General features: G+C 46.7%; 1 protein-coding gene across 2 annotated transcripts in view; it reads right to left on the reverse strand.

Moving 5' to 3' along the window:
• Positions 1–14,338: 14,338 nt before the first annotated feature.
• pold1 (polymerase (DNA directed), delta 1, catalytic subunit) overlaps positions 14,339–17,685 on the reverse strand; it is a 99,597-nt gene continuing 96,250 nt past the window's right edge. Inside the window, exon 27 of one of the 2 annotated variants that reach the window (XM_067974496.1) lies at positions 14,339–16,642. In XM_067974496.1, coding sequence (XP_067830597.1) covers positions 16,546–16,642 — 97 coding nt within the window. In that variant the 3' untranslated portion in view covers positions 14,339–16,545. The remainder of the gene's footprint in view (positions 16,643–17,685) is intronic. The other variant, XM_067974497.1, reaches the window with a different exon arrangement.

Genomic DNA, 17,685 nt, shown 5'->3' on the forward strand with positions numbered 1-17,685 from the left:
TTTAAAGATCCTGACTGCTTTGGTTAACTGGGTGGAGTCTAGTGATTTCATTGCAAAAATCCCCTTGCAATTGCACAATCGCTGAATATATTTCTGGGAGCCGTGTGTGTGCGTGTGTGTGGAGAGAGAGGGAGAGAAAAAAAGTCTTATAACGCGTGAAAGTAACGCTCCCTTTGCATAATAATTAAAGAGCAACGCAACCTTTTAAAGAAAGATTTAAAGTAACGCAGATTTTTCAGGAGGCATAATTGTAATCTAATCTGAACTTCCAAAAATAAAAGAAACTATATTAAAATTGGCGGAGAAATTTTATCTCTGATCCCAAACAGATTGACAACTTTTTTTTTTGGGGGGGGGGATGATTCTCTCTCAATGCCTTTAATGTAGTAAAACATTCCAAGGAGCTTTATCAAGCAAAATTTGACACCCAGCCACATAAGGAGATATTAGGACAGATAAGCCTGGTCAATGAGATAGGTTTTAAGGAGCGTCTTAAAGGAGGCGAGAAAGGTGGTGAGGTTTAGGGAGGGAATTCCACAGCTTAGAGCCTAGGCAGCTGAAGGCACGGCCGCCAATGGTGGAGATTGCACGAGACCAGAATTGGAGGAATGCAGAGATCTCCCCTTTTGCCACCTCTTAGTTATACACAGACTGATTAAGCCCAGTGTTATACCAAACTTTACTGTATGGGGGGACTCCCTGCAAGTACTGACACACTGCTGGGAACACCTGAACCTATTGATAGATCCCACACCAATCCACTGCAAAAGCCCTTTGTAAATATTGACATACTTCTGGCCCCACCCCCCTGCAAACACAAACATGCTACCAGAGACCCCCCCACCCCCGCATATCGCACAACCCCTGCAAACACTGACACACTCAGAGGGACCCCCTCCATCCTAACTTCCAAAAGACAATGGCAGCTACGCAGCTGTTATTGCAGAAAAGTTTTTTTTTATTATACTCATGACAGAAATAACATACCAGCGAGTCAACAAATACAGAATTCCCATTGCGTACGGTACTAGGCCTTACCGAAAGGAAGGCCCCTAGTCTCACCTTACCATCTGGAGCAGCAGTTGTTGAGTTGTTGTAATTGGTCTTAGCGCCTCTAGGCTTGGGAGTGGATAAAACGACATCGGCCGAAGCTCCCGTTCCTGACCCCCTATCCAACAACCCCCATCCAATGACCCTCTATCCAATGACCCCTTATCCAATGACTCTCTATCCAACGACCCCCATCTAAAGACCCCCTATCGAACGACCCCCTTATCCAAAGACCCCCCATCCAATGACCCCCTTATTCAATGACCCCCTATCCAACGACCCCCATCCAAGCACCCCCTATCGAACGACCCCCTTCTCCAATGACCCCCTATCCATAGACCCCCTATCCAATGACCCCATCCAATGACCCCCCATCCAATGACCCCCTTATCCAATGACCCCATCCAACGACCCCCCATCCAACGACCCCCTTATTCAATGACCCCTTATCGAACAACCCCCATCCAATGACCCCCTTATTCAATGACCCCCTATCCAACGACCCCCATCCAAGCACCCCCTATCGAACGACCCCCTTCTCCAATGACCCCCTATCCATAGACCCCCATCCAATGACCCCATCCAACGACCCCCCATCCAATGACCCCCTTATCCAATGACCCCATCCAATGACCCCCCATCCAACGACCCCCTTATTCAATAACCCCTTATCGAACAACCCCCATCCAATGACCCCCTTATTCAACAACCCCCTATCCAACAACCCCCTATCCAACGACGCCCTTATCCAACGGCCCCCATCCAATGACCCCCCATCCAACGACCCCCTTATCCAATGACCCCCATCCAACGACCCACTTATCTAACGACCCCCTATCCAACGACCCCCTTATCCAACGACCCCCTGCTAGCAAGTGGGCATCGGACAAGTAATGGATCAGATTTGGCTGTGATGGGCAACCCTCATAGTTGAATACCTTGCTAACACTCACTGGTTAGGCTCACAAGCGAAGAATGGCCACTTGGGGCAGTGTACTGGATTTCTGGGGACATCTGTGGAATCATCCCCCACCCCCCCCTCCCACCAACCCCCCACCCACCACCAAAAGGGTCAACGCCTTCAGAAGAAGAAAAAACTGGAAAGTCTTTTTTAAAAAAGTAACAAGTCTTAAACCTCACTCAATAGCTATAAACAAAACTGAATACAGGCATGGTGTAATGATACCAGAACATCAGTGTCTAAGCTTTTTGTCAATTTACATAATTGGACAAGGCATGTGAGAATTCTACAGTAGGGTCTTTTAAAGGGTTAATCTAAAAATGACCATATCCATACAAGCTCTTAGGAACATAGGAACAGGAGTAAGCCATTCAGCCCCTCGAGCCTAACTTTGGTTAGTTTGTTCCACAAATCAATTACCCTTTTGTTGAAAATGTTCCACTTTCTTACTTCTAGCTTTCTAATTCATATCTTGTCTTTTTAATACTTCTGCATCGTGAATTTTCCTGGACTGATCTTTGTCAGTTCCCTTGTCCTCACAATTAAGGTTACAGGGACTGGGTTTTACAGGTTAGTTCAATTCCTGGACCCTGAAGTTAGGCTTGGGGTTACTGGCATAGAAACTTTTAATGCATTTGGCCAAACCTGTGTTAAGATAGCAGAGAGAGGAATTTCAGACGAACATGTTGAGCACTGGTGTCCCACAATGTAATTTCAAGGCCCCAATCGATTGGTAGCAGCGTGGTTGCCAAGGAACAAGCTGCTGAAACTCTCATCCATGCCTTCGTTTCCTCCAGACTCAACTATTCCAATGCTATCCTGGCCGGCCTCCCACCTTCCACCCTCCGTAAACTTGAGCTCATCCAAAACTCTGCGGCCCATACCTTAACTCGAAACAAGTCCCGTTCACCCATCACCCACTTCCGGTCTGGGAAAGCCTCGCTTTTAAAATTCTCATCCTTGTTTTCAAATCCCTCCATTGCCTCGCTTCTCCCTATCTCTGTAACCTCTTCCAGCCCTACAGCCCTCTGAGATCTCTGCGCTCCTCCAATTCTGGCCTCGTGCGCATCCCCGATTTTCATTGCTCCACCGAAGGCGACCGTGCCTCCAGCTGCCTAGGCCCTAAGCTCTGGAATTCCCTCCCTAAACCTCTTCACCTCTCTCTCCTCCTTCAAGACGCTTCTTAAAACCTACCCCTTAACCAAAATCCTGTCCTAATATCTCCTTATGTGGTTCAGTGTCAATTTTTGTCTGATTACGCTCCTGTGAAGCACCTTGGAATGTTGTACTACATTAAAGGCGCTATATAAATGCAAGTTGTTGTTGTTTAATATACGCAAACTCAACAGAGAAATGACTGCTCTTTGGTTTTAACGTATAATGAGCTCTTCCATGGTCCAGTGGATAAATGGCCACTGCCGTAACGAGACCTACAGACCAAAAAGCGTGTTCCTTGGTTTAATCTCTGCTCTGTGCTGAGTTAACTAATCTCAGATGAGCAGCCGTTGGGGCACTACAATTAGACTCAGTTCCCCTGACATATCAAGACTGAGATCGATAGATGTTTGTTGGGTAAAGTTATCAACAACAACTTGCCTTTAATGTAGTAAAACACCCCAAGGCGCTATGGAGCAAAGGCGGGTAAATGGAGTTGAGATGCAGGTCAGCCATGATCTAACTGAATGGCGAAACAGGCCCGAGGGGCTGAACGGCCTGCACCTGTTGTTATGTTCCTATGTTCCCTGGGCTCGGGGGGAAGAGCGAAGGGGGGGGGGGGCGGTCACTGATCACTATCCAGACGAATCTTTTGCTGGAAAGTGCCTGTATGGATAGCGGGTGAGGATCAGGTTTGGGCTCCTATTGCTATGCCCTTCATGGTCAGATAGCTTGGGAACACTCACTTGCGCTCACACACCAAAAATGGCCACTTGCACGAGGCACCAGCGGGCTGTCGGTGCCCGTGGAACCGTAAACCAGGATGAGTCACTGTGGAGGGGAGTACGGGAAAGAAAAAACACTTAGAACATTTAGCAACTTCAATGATGCTCGAATAAGGAACTAAAGAATTTGTCACTGATGCTGTGCATGATTGGAGGCCTGACTCACACCGAATAACACGGTCTGTGATGAAGTTACTTACATTTGGCTTCACCCCACATCCTGTGACTAAAGGTGGAATTCTGTCCAATTCCTCTTTTCTACCTGTGCTCACTGTGAAGTGACATCTTGGGAAACTGGTAAAAACTGAGATGCGTGGACAATCCCCACTGCTAGCGGGAATGCCAGCGTTTAACCTTGGGTAACACTTTCTCCGACTTTTGTCATATTGTGCGTCGATGGGGGGGGCCTCTCCTCCCACACGTGCTTTCCCTCAAGATAGCGCTAAAAGTATCTCATCAGTTGGGGGAATGATCTGACTGTTCCTTAATGAATACAAAACACTACTAGTGTCAATCATCATTTTAACGGAAACCCCAATTGCCACATATTATCTTTCCCCATCTAACAAAAATCCACCATCTACAGCTCTTTATTTGTTCTAAATTAAGCAACCCAGGTGAATGGTCAAGGCCCATACTGCAGGACATCGTGAAGCCAGAAAAGAGTAGAAAGAAACAGTAAGTGGTGGGTCGTTGATGCTTGGATTTTTAAAAGCTTGAAGATTATAGAAGGATTGACAGTGCGGTAAGGAAGTAAGAAAGAAAAGAAAGAACTTGTATTTATATATCACCTTTCACGACCTCAGGACGTCCCAAAATGCTTTATAGCCAATGAAGTACTTTTTGAAGTGTAGTCACTGTTGTAATGTACGAAACGCGGCAGCCAATTTGCGCACAGCAAGATCCCACAAACAGCAATGAGATAATAAGCAGACAATCTGGGTTTTTTTGGGGGTTTGTTGGTTGAGGATAAATATGGGCCAGGACACCAGGGAGAACTCCCCTGCTCTTCTTCAAAAGAGTGCCGTGGGATCTTTTACGTCCAGCTGAGAGGACAGACGGGGCATCGGCTTAACGTCTCATCCAAAAAACAGCACCTCCCACAGTGCAGCACTCCCTCTGTACTGCACTGGACTGTCAGCCTAGATTTTGTGCTCGAGTCTCTGGAGTGGGGCTTGAATCCGCGACCTTCTGACCCAGAGGCGAGAGTGCTACCCACTGAGCCACCGCTGATGCATACAGTGGCAGGGAGTCACTGTAAACATCAGAGACAAACGCAAATTCAACACACTACAGACTAAAACTTCAGATAAGGTCTCAGGTCTGCTCTGTCCAAGCGTCAAAAGATAGGCATCAAAGTGAAGAACTGAAGATGGCAGAAAATCACGGGTTTAAAAGATTCTGTCATGAGCTTAGAAAGAACGGGATTTAGACTATGGAAGGCATTAGTTTCAAATTGGACAGGGCTGCATATTCTTCCGCTAAATTTACTACCAACAAAATCGACACTTAACCAAAGTGAGAGACCTTGTGTGAAAAAGAGATGAAAACAGTCAGGATATCATACACCAAAAGGGTTGAAGGAGTTATTCTGGCATCACAGGAAGAACCGTATTCAGTTAGCAGTGTAGGCTTTCAATTAAGTGGCTTTTCTGAATGCAAACAGATTATCCACGTCAGAGGAAACCTTCCATAACTCAACTCTCTACCTGACCTGAGCCTCTTGGCAAGGTCTCACTTGCACTGTCAAGAACTGAGCAAAACAATCCTTTCCTTAAAGGCCCTGTACTGCAAGTAGTTGCAACATTCGAAGGACATCTCAAGCACCATTGATGGGTGTCCATTAATGGAAAAGCTGCAGTGAAGGATGTACATTTAGGAACATAGGAATAGGCTATTTAGCCCCTCAAACCTGCGCCCCCATCCAATTAGATCAGGGCTCATCTCCACCTCAACTCCATTTTCCTGCTTTTGCTCCGTATCCTTCGATACCCTAACCGAACAAAAATCTATCACTCTCAGTCCTGAAAGTTCCAATTGTCCCCCAACATCCACAGCCTTTTGTGGTGAGTTCGAAAATTCTACCAACCTTTGCATGAAAAAGTGCTTCCTCATTGTGCTCCTGAATAGCCTAGTTCTAATTTTAAGATTATGTCATCTTGTTCTTGATTCCCCCACCAGAGGAAATAGTTTCTCCACATCTATCCTATCAAATACTTTTAACATTTTAAACACCTCGATCAGATCACCCCTCAATCTCCTATACTCAAGGGAATACAAGTGCACTCTAAGCCTGGTGTCATTCTGGTAAATCTGTGCTGCACCCTCTCCAAGGCCAATATGTCCTTCCTGAGTTGCGGTGCCCAGAACTGAATGCAGTCCTTAAGATGGGGTCTGTCAAGTGGAGCCACTGGTACGAACTGACATTGAGGAATCCAGAGCAAAACTTTGATCACAGCACTACAACAACAACTTGCATTTATATAGCGCCTTTAACGTAGTAAAACGTCCCAAGGCGCTTCACAGGATACGTTATCATACAAAATTTGACACCGAACCACATAAGGAGATATTAGGACAGGTGACCAAAAGCTTGGTCAAAGAGGTAGGTTTTAAAGAGCATCTTAAAGGAGGAGAGAGAGAGGTGGAGAGGTTTAGGGAGGGAATTCCAGAGCTTAGGGCCTAGGCAGCTGGAGGCATGACTGCCATTGGTGGATTGAAGGAAATTGGGGATGCGCCAGAATTGGAGGAGTGCAGAGATCTCAGAGGGTTGTAGGGCTGGGGGAGGTTACAGAGATAGGGAGGGGTGAGGCCATGGAGAGATTTGAAAACAAGGATGAGAATTTTAAAATCGAGGCGTTGCTGGACCAGGAGCCAATGTAGGTCAGCGAGCACAAGGGTGATGGGTGAACTGGACCATCGCATCAACATTGCTCAACGAAAGAACATAGTGTGCTAAAAAAAACAAATCACTGTGATAAAGGAGTAGAGAAACCGGAGCTGTAACCCACGGCAGCACCGAAAACCTACAGGAAATTGAAAGACCTTGCATAAGACTACCAAACTACTACATAACAATTAGCAGGAAGATTCATGAAGAAATGTAACCGATAAACAGCAATTTGAGGAACTTTTACCTGCTGGGAAATAGAACTGCTGACAATGATGGCAGAAAAAGCAGCTAAGTGCAACTCGAGACCTTGGCTTTATGTGTAGTATGGACACTGGGGGAAAAGATCACATGCTTCTGATGGTTACTGCAAGAATAAAGCACATTACAGGTTATTCAATTGTACACATAAGACGAACAAATGAAGATGAGGATTGCTTAAATTGTTTGGGGAACTGAGTGCGACATTTTTTTTATTCGTTCATGGGATGTGGGCGTCGCTGGCGAGGCCGGCATTTATTGCCCATCCCTAATTGCCCTTGAGAAGGTGGTGGGGAGCCGCCCTCTTGAACCGCTGCAGTCCGTGTGGTGAAGGTTCTCCCACAGTGCTGTTAGGAAGGGAGTTCCAGGATTTTGACCCAGCGACGATGAACGGCGATATACTTCCAAGTCAGGATGGTGTGTGACTTGGAGGGGAACGTGCAGGTGGTGTTGTTCCCATGTACCCGCTGCTCGTCCTTCTAGGTGGTAGAGGTCGCGGGTTTGGGAGGTCCTGTCGAAGAAGCCTTGGCGAGTTGCTACAGTGCATCCTGTAGATGGTACACACTGCAGCCACGGTGCGCTGATGGTGAAGGGAGTGAATGTTTAGGGTGGTGGATGGGGTGCCAATCAAGCGGGCTGCTTTGTCCAGGATGGTGTTGAGCTTCTTGAGTGTTGTTGGAGCTGCACTCATCCAGGCAAGTGGGGAGTATTCCATCACACTCCTGACTTGTACCTTGTTGATGGTGGAAAGGCTTTGGGGAGTCAGGAGGTGAGTCACTCGCTGCAGAATACCCAGCCTCTGACCTTCTCTTGTAGCCACAGTATTTATATGGCTGGTCCAGTTAAGTTTCTGGTCAATGGTGACCCTCAAGATGTTGATGGTGGTGGATTCGGCAATGGTAATGCCGTTGAATGTCAAGGGGAGGTGGTTAGACTCTCTCTTGTTGGAGATGGTCATTGCCTGGCACTTGTCTGGCACGAATGTTACTTGCCACTTATCAGCCCAAGCCTGGATGTTGTCCAGGTCTTGCTGCTTGCGGGCTCGGACTGCTTCATTATTTGAGGGGTTGTGAATGGAACTGAACACTGTGCAATCATCAGCGAACATCCCCATTTCTGACCTTATGATGGTGGGAAGGTCATTGATGAAGCAGCTGAAGATGGTTGGGCCTAGGACACTGCCCTCAGGAACTCCTGTAGCAATGCCCTGGGGCTGAGATGACTGGCCTCCAACAACCACTAACATCTTCCTTTGTGCTAGGTATGACTCCAGCCATTGGAGAGTTTTCCCCCTGAATACCATTGACTTCAATTTTACTAGGGCTCCTTGGTGCCACACTCGGTCAAATGCTGCCTTGATGTCAAGGGCAGTCACTCTCACCTCACCTCTGGAATTTAGCTCTTTTGTCCATGTTTGGACCAAGGCTGTAATGAGGTCTGGAGCTGAGTGGTCCTGGCGGAACCCAAACTGAGCATTGGTGAGCAGGTTATTGGTGAGTAAGTGCCGCTTGAAAGCACTGTCGACGACACCTTCCATCACTTTGCTGATGATTGAGAGTAGACTGAGGATGCAGTAATTGGCCGGATTGGATTTGTCCTGCTTTTTGTGAACAGGACATACCTGGGCAATTTTCCACATTGTCGGGTAGATACCAGTGTTGTAGCTGTACTGGAACAACTTGACTAGAGGCGCAGCTAGTTCTGGAGCACAAGTCTTCAGCACTACAGCTGGGATGTTGTCGGGGCCCATAGCCTTTGCTGTATCCAGTACACTCAGCCGTTTCTTGATATCACGTGGAGTGAATCGAATTGGCTGAAGACTGGCTTCTGTGACGGTGGGATATCGGGAGGAGGCCGAGATGGATCATCCGCTCGGCACTTCTAGCTGAAGATGGTTGCAAACGCTTCAGCCTTGTCTTTTACACTCACGTGCTGGACTCCGCCATCATTGAGGATGGGGATGTTTGCAGAGCCTCCTCCTCCCATTAGTTGTTTAATTGTCCACCACAATTCACGGCTGGATGTGGCAGGACTGCAGAGCTTTGATCTGATCCGTTGGTTGTGGAATCGCTTAGCTCTGTCTATAGCATGTTGCTTCCGCTGTTTAGCATGCATGTAGTCCGGCGTTGTAGCTTCACCAGGTTGGCACCTCATTTTTCGGTACGCCTGGTGCTGCTCCTGGCATGCTCTTCTACACTCCTCATTGAACCAGGGTTGATCCCCTGGCTTGTTGGTAATGGTAGAGTGAGGAATATGCCAAGCCATGAGGTTACAGATTGTGCTGGTTGCAACTGTAACTTTTCACCTCTGCAACCTGTGGTCAAATCCACCAGGCCAGAAAGTTTGTTTTCTCTACTAACTGTCAATCACCGACATAAAATGAGCTGCACATAGACTGAAAATAGTTCCTTGAGTTCTATAACACAAAACTGCCCACAGCTCGTCTCAAAGACTCCAGAGGGAGTGGTGTGATGGCGAATAGATAAATTCAAACTGGTGAATCATTGGGTGCCCTCCTGAGGTTGAAGTTATCACACATCATTGCAGCATTGTACTTCAGAGGGAGTTTTACTGTGAATCTGTCACATGAAATGGATCTGATACGATAGTGTTTGAGCTAACGTTTCTTACAATTTTCTCAGGATGTGGGCAATGCTGGCAAGGCCACATTTATCGTCCATCCCTAGTCATCTTGCACATCCTTGGTTTTAATCGCTCCACCATTGGTAGCCATGCCTTCAGCTGCCTGGGCCCTAAGCTCTGGAATTCCCTCCCTATATCTCACCGCCTCTCTACCTCTCTCTCCTCCTTTAAGACGCTCCTTACAACCTACCTCTTTAACCAAGCTTTTGATCACCTGTCCTACGATCTCCTGCTGTGGCTCGATGTCGAATTTTGTTTGATAATCGCTCCTGTGAAGCGCCTTGGGGACGTTTTACTACATTAAAGGCTCTATATAAATGCAAGTTGTTGTGGTCCTGAGAAGGTGCTGGTGGGGCCTTCTCCTCCAACCACTGCAATCTTTGTGATGATGATGTTAGGTGGGGAATTCCAGGATATTGACCCAGCAACGATGAAGAAACGGCCGATATGCGACCAAGCGAGGATAGTGTGCAACTCGGAGGGGAATGGGACAGCATTCCAGGGACATTTCTGCTTGTCCTGCTCGATGGTAGAGATCGTGGGGCTGTGAAGGGCTGTCGAAGTAAGCTGGCTGAATTCCTGCAGTGTATCCTGTAAATAATACATACTGCAGCCAGTAGTGGAGAGGGTGGATATAGAATTCAGTGGCAGGGATGCCGATCAATGGAACTGCTTTGTTCTGGATAGTGTCAAGCTTCTTGACACGTTGTGACTACACCCTTCCAGGCATGTGGTGAGCATCCCATCATACACCTGACTTGAGCCTTGAAGAGGCTTTCAGGGATCAGCAAGTGAGCCACTTATCACACAGAACCCAACTTCTGCCCTCTCCAGTAGTCAGTTTTCATATAGCTGGCCCAGTTAAAGGTCTGATCAATGCGGACACCCCAGGACCCCAAGATGCTAATGCTGGGGGCCATGGCTTTGGTGGTGCCATTAAAGGTTAGCGGGAGGTGGTTGGCCTTTTTCTTCTTGGAGGTGGTCATTGCCTGACACTATGTGTCACGAATCTTACCTTCCACTTGTCAGCCCAAGCCTGGATGTTGTCAGAATCTGCTGTAGGCTGGCATGGGCTGCTTCATTGTTGGAGGACTTGTGAATGGAGCCCAACATTGTAGAATCATAAGCAAACAGCCCCATTCCAGTGCTTATGACAAAAGGTCATTGATGAAGTAGTTGAAGATATTTGGGCTGAGGAAGCCAACGTGAGGAATTGCGGCAGCAACGTCCAGGCCTACGATGACTAGCCTCCAACAAACACGACCATCTTTCTGTGTGTCACATACGATTCCAGCCATGGGAGAATGTTCCGATTGACCTCAGTTTTGCTAAGGCTCCTTGATGTCATCCTCTGCTGCCTTGATCTCAAGGGCAATTACTCACCTCTCCTCTTGCATTTAACTTGGGTCCATTGTCTGGATCATGGTTGCAATGTGGTTTGGAGTCAAGTGATTCTGGTGGAACTCAAACTCAGGATCAGCAAGCAGAATTTTGGTGAGTAGGTGTCACATGATGGCACTATTGATGACTTCTTCTGTAATTTTGCTGGTGATTGGGAGGAGACTAATAGGGTGAGAATAGGCTAAGTTGAATTAATCTTGCTTTTTGTCAATAGAACATACCTGGGTAATTTTCCACATTGTTGGGTAGATGTCAAAGTGTCATAGCTTCTTCGACAGCACCTCCCAAGCCCGCGACCTCTACCACCTAGAAGGACAAGAGCAGCAGGTACATGGGAACAACACCACCTGCACGTTCCCCTCCAAGTCGCACACCATCCCGACTTGGAAATATATCGCTGTTCCTTCATCGTCGCTGGGTCAAAATCCTGGAACTCCCTTCCTAACAGCACTGTGGGAGAACCTTCACCACACGGACTGTAGCGGTTCGACAAGGCGGCTCACCACCACCTTCTCAAGGGCAATTAGGGATGGGCAATAAATGCCGGCCTCGCCAGCGACGCCCACATCCCATGAACGAATTTTTAAAAAGTTGCATTGGAATAACTTGATGGGGGGGGGGGGGGGGTCTAGCTCTGGTGCATAAGTCTTCAGCACTACAGCCAGTATGTTATCAGGGCCCATAGTCTTTGTTCTGTGCAGTGTACACAGCCCCTTTTTAATGTCACATAGATTGAACCAAATTGGCTAGCCATTGCTGTCTGTGATGGTGGGGACCTTGGGAGGAGGCCATCTACTTGGCTGAAGACACTTGCAAACACTTTCGTCTTATCCCTTACACACACATGCTGGGCTCACCATAGTTGAGTAGTGGGTTGTTCATAGAGCCTCTTCCTCCTGTTAGTTGCCTGATTGTCCATCATTATGCTCGACTGGATGCGGTAGGACTAGAGCTTTTCTCTGATCCATTGGTGAGGGACTGCTTAGCTCTGTCTAGCCAGCTGCTTTTGGTGTTTAGCATGCAGTCCTGTGTTGTAGTCTCATTCTAAGGTGCTGGTCCTGGCATATCCTTTTACAGTCCCTATTGAACCATGATTGATCTCCCAGCTTAGTGGTGATGGATCAGGGAGGGATATGCTGCGCCATGAGGTTATGAAGTGTGGTAGTATACAGTTCTGCTTCTGATGGCCCATTGTCCCTCATTGGATGGCGGGCTTTGGGATGCTACATCTATTCTCAGTCTGTCACATTTAGTACAATGGTAGTGCCACATTGCACAATGTAAAGTGTCCTCACTGTGAAGACTAGACTTTGTCTTCACAAGGACTGTGCAACTATATTCCTACCGCTACTATCATAGACAGACACGTCTGCAACAGGTAAGTTAGTTGAACACATTTAAGTAGGTTACTTCCTCATGTTGGATCCCTCACCACCTGACACAGGCTCAGTCTAGGGAGCAATGTCCTTCAGGGCTCAGCCAGTGGTGGTACTACTGAGCTACTCTTGATGATGGTCATTGAAGTCCCCCACCAAGTGTATTTTCTGTGCCCGTACATCCCTCACCGCTTCCTCCAGTGTTCAAAATGGAGTTCTGATTCGTCAATTGTGGGGGTGCAGAAGTAACTATTCCCCCACATGGAAATTTCCTTGGCCTCGTTAGGCCGGAAGCCACAAGACATCATCGGGGGTGTGAAATCTATATTGAAGACTCCCAGGGCTATTCCCCCCTGACTATATATCATTGTATCCACACTTCTAGTGGGACAGGATATACCCAGAGATGTTGGCTGATAGATACGATTCTGTGAGCATGACTATGTAAGGTTGTTGCTCGACAAGTCTATGGGACATCTCTCCCAACTTGGTCACCAGTTCCCAGATAGTGAGGGAGACTTTGCAGGGTCGACTGGGTTAGGACTGCCTGAATCTTGACCTGATCCAGTGCCTGGGCCTTGCCAATATGTTTATCTAATATTTCTCTTAGCGTTTTGTTCTGCAGTAGCTATTTTACAACTGAGCGGCTTGCTAGGGGATTAAGAATCAACCATATATTGTAGGGGTGGCAGACTCTCTTCCTTGTAGGGGATCAGTTAATTGGCTTTTAAGACAATCCAGCATGATTTCATGATCAATAAAACTGGTAATCTCTGGAGTAGCATCAGAAGAATCAATTCAATTTCACAACTTGCCCTTATAGGATTTAGACTCATGACCTCTGGGTTGCTCGTCCAGGACCATAACCAGTAGACTCCTCACGTAGCTAGAGATACAGAGTGTGTTTTATTGCTCACCCAGGCATCCCTCACCTAGATGAGCAGTCACTAAGCAACCTTAATTTTTATTCCTTCCTCCAAGTCCTGTCTACTTCAGCCAACAGGCCAGGTTAGTCCTTGCATGAATTGCTCCGAAGTGGCATTAAAGATCGATAACTGGGAGGAGTCACTAACAAAATAGTCACTGTAAAGAAAACTTAACTACAAAAAAGAAAAATTCTAATAAATTATTCAAAGTAAAACACCAAACTGTTTGAAAAAAAGAACACAAACATTTCAATGGGCAGCTCAGGACCAAAATAGTCCGCCTAGCATTCGGAGCCACATTGCACATCCAGTAGAGGAGGTCTCTGGTTCAATCCTCAGTCTGTGTTGAGTTTGCTGATCTTAGTCAGGATATCAATTGGGCCACAGCACCCCAGAGTGGGAAAAACCAGCTGGGGCACTTGCTTTCGACTGCTACCCAGTGCCCCTGAAGAGTGTACGTGCTGTCACAAAACAGGCTGGGGTCCAATTGTGATGTTTCCCGTCCGCCCATGGTCAAACATCACCAGCTAGGCTCACATATGAAGAAAGGCGATTTGGACAAGGTACCAGAAGGCTGCTACCACCTGAGTAACCATCTCCCAGCAAGAGTCAGGAAAAGAGAGGCAAAAATAGAAGGATAAAAACTATAAGTCTTCTCCACATGAGCAGGGCCATTTTGCTTTCTTCCTGCTGGCTTAACTGTGGCTGGGATTCTCTGTATTGCATCAGAGTCCTACCGTAACCTGGTAAATTGATTATTAGACCGCACTTTTGGCATCAAGCACAGAACTAGGAAGGAGAAAAAAAAAATTGGTGCTGCTCGTTGAGGCTCGATTGATGCAGTTAGTTACATTCATCAAATGTGGGGGCAGGGAGGCAGGAGGAATTCTGCAGAGAGGAGACGCGTCTAACCAGAAAGACAGTTGGACGCTTACCAGAATAACCTTGTTATCAAACAGTCATGTTGGTTTAACACTTTTATTTTTCAAGATACAAAAGTCATTGTTCAAAAAACACATGCTTATATAAAAAAAATTGTACAAAGTCATTCTTCTGTGAAATAGTAAAGAAATTCCACACAGACCTACTTCGCGTAAGTGAATAAAAATACGACCAACCATGCGACTCAGCCTACCGCCGCTATATAGAACCCTGCAATTGCAAACTTGGTGTAAGAATATTGCGTGAATGGTGGAACTTCAAATACTCCCCAGATAGCTCAGTACGTAAATGCACCAGCTGATGTAGCAACAAACCATACAGACCTGAGAGGTGTGAGGTTTGATCCCCGGCTTATGTTGAGTTAGCCAGACTGGAAATGGGAGTATTGAGACTTAGGTGTGGGAGGAGGGGAATCTGCTGAGATTTCTTTTGCTGATCGCTATCTGTTGATCAACCACTGTTGGAATTCTGCACATGGATGCCAGGCAACAAAGGGTTAAGTTTAACTGGGACGGGGGTCATGATTGAGTAGTCCAACGTGAATCATTGTCCAGGCAACACACACGAAGAACCGTTATTTGGGTGAGGTACCAGAATGATGCTGACGACTGGAACTGTTCCTCAAATCATTGGCTACAGAAAAGGCAGGGTCAGGAAAGGAATAAATTTGATACCCCCCTGCCCCAATCCAATAAGTGATCCATTCCCAACCCTCCTTCTAAAGCCCGCACGACACAAACTGAATGGAGCTTCAGTACCTTCCCACCAGTGGAAAACGCAGCAGAGAGGATCCCAAAGATGGTTGACCAAAATTTCCAACCATTAAAATTTAATAAGCCAAGTCAGGGCTGAAAAAAATTCCATTTGCCTACTAGTCCGGGGAAAATTATGTTGCAGCTGTGCTTGCCCCTAACTTCAAAAGCTTTTTTAGAGTCAGATGGGACATCAGAGCTTAAAAGATATAACCATGAGCAAAAGCAAGCTATCTGGGAAATATTTAAAATTTAATTTCTAATGATATTATCCTCCTCATCTAATACCCATAGTAACAGGCAGTTCTCGGACATACCCAGGTGGGATGGGCGTGGGTTACTTTTCATTGATCAGAGAGCATAATATGATGACAGTGCCCGAATTCGTTTCCCAATTGCATATGCAAGACTTTCACATTTTTCAGCCCACTGCTTCCCTCCTTCTCTGCAAGCCAATCGCGCGCACACATCCTGCACCAGTCGGTTCTTCCTCCCCTCAAAGTCTATAAGCTGCCTCCAACCCCAACCCACTCCACTCCACTCCACTCCACTCCACTCCACTCCACTCCACTCCACTCCCCCCAACAAACACAAAGGAGGTGGTCAGCAGAAGGCAGCAATGCATTCAATGGTTGGGAATGGGAGAAGCTTGGGGAATCCTCCAGTTTAACAAAATGAACACAGTAGTGATCCAGTGGACAATTTCAGATCGAAGAAAGATTTCTAAGAATAGCACAAAATCCATCACCTTTGTTAACACCTTCATTTCATTTACTCAATCAGGTCACGTGCATCTCAAGCAGTCCATTGGTCAAATAGTTCAGCTAATAAAGTAGATATCAAAAATATACCTCAGCTTTTCATAACAGCACCCCAGTACGGTGCTTTTACTACCCATGGAAAACCAACGGAGGTCATCCCGTTGAGTACAAAACAGTGTCTCATCCGCAAAGTCCGATTTTGTAAAGCAGTCAATGAATTATTCCCAATTTGTGATCCATTATAATACTTCTGAAAAATCAGCACTCTTTATTGAAACACTTTCTTCCTTTGCTCCTCCCTCCCTCCCCTCCCAAAGACTGGGCAAACAGGATTATGTGAAATAAATTCACAACTTGCTTTTGATAAGACAGGCTCCTGAGCAACTTCAGATGCTGAAAGTTAAAAAGTCAGGACACGATCGGATACCCCCCGCTCACAATCAGGAGGTAAAAGAAAAACCTGCAGCTTAGAATTTCTCAGCATCTGATAGCTTCTCCCGAAGTAGCAGTAACAGCGGTCAGTTGGCAGACACAAATGGTCTCAGAATCTTCCAAACAAACCTCTCCACCCATTCCATTTAAAAGATCCTCTCCCCTCTCCCCACATCCCCCCAACGCATTAGTGGTTTCCTGCTCCCCTCTTCACCAGGTCGGGGGTCCGAATCGCGCCATCACCTTCTCCTGGTCATCGAGATCCTTCTGCACTTTTTTTCGCATGTAGAATATGGGGCAATCCCGACTGATGAGAAAAGGAGGGAGAAAAAGACAAAAAGATGTTACACAGAATTTACAGCACAGAAATAGGCCATTCGGCCCAACTGGTCTGTGCCGGTGTTTATGCTCCACACGAGCCTCCTCCCTCCCTACTTCATCTAACCCTATCAGCATATCCTTCTATTTCTTTCTCCATCATGTATTTATCTAGCTTCCCCTTAAATGCATCTATACGATTCACCTCAGCCACTCCATATGGTAGCAAGTTCCACATTCTTACCACTCTCTGGGTAAGAAGTTTCTCCACAATTCATTATTGGATTTATTAGTGACTATCTTATATTTTTGATCCCCAGTTATGGACTTCCCCCACAAATGGGAATATCAAGTCTTTTGTTTGGGAAAGACTCAGCAAACGTGCTTGGATGACAAATACGGTGAGATCCCTTAGCACTAAAGGAACGACTAGCAGCATGTTACTAAAAGCCTTGCGATGCTTCCTCTCTTCTCACCCAGGATGGACCGCAACAGGTTCCAAGCAAGTTTCACAAATTACTCCCCGCTCAGCACCACGGCATTTTTAAACTTATCCGAATGAACTCTTCGCCCGAAAGAAATACTTGCTACAGAGGAAATAAAAACATCGTTCTTCCAATTCTCATCGCTCCTTTTTGAAAGGCAAATATTCTCGGCCACGTCAATGGTTCTGTGGGCACTAGCAGCCCCCGGTACCTCACTAACATGGCAACTGCTCCAACAGCAAGTGTCTCCAGGCTACTCGATCAGCTATGATGCGTTCCGTGGTTGAGTAGTGCACCAACATCCACTGTAGTCGTCGCCAGAAAATCTCCTGCAATGGCTTCTCTCCCTGAACTCTCACTGTTACCTCTGGAGTCCCCCCCGGAACATCAATCCTCGGCCCCCTCCTTTTCTCACCTACATGCTGATTTTCATCACTCCACCATTGGCAGCCGTGCCTTCTGCTGCCTGGGCCTTAAGCTCTGGAATTTCCATCCATAAGCCTCTCCCCCTCCTTTAAGACACTCCTTAAAACCTACCTCTTTGACC

This window comes from Heptranchias perlo, chromosome 40, assembly GCF_035084215.1.
Source record: "Heptranchias perlo isolate sHepPer1 chromosome 40, sHepPer1.hap1, whole genome shotgun sequence".
NCBI classification, from domain to species: domain Eukaryota; kingdom Metazoa; phylum Chordata; class Chondrichthyes; order Hexanchiformes; family Hexanchidae; genus Heptranchias; species Heptranchias perlo.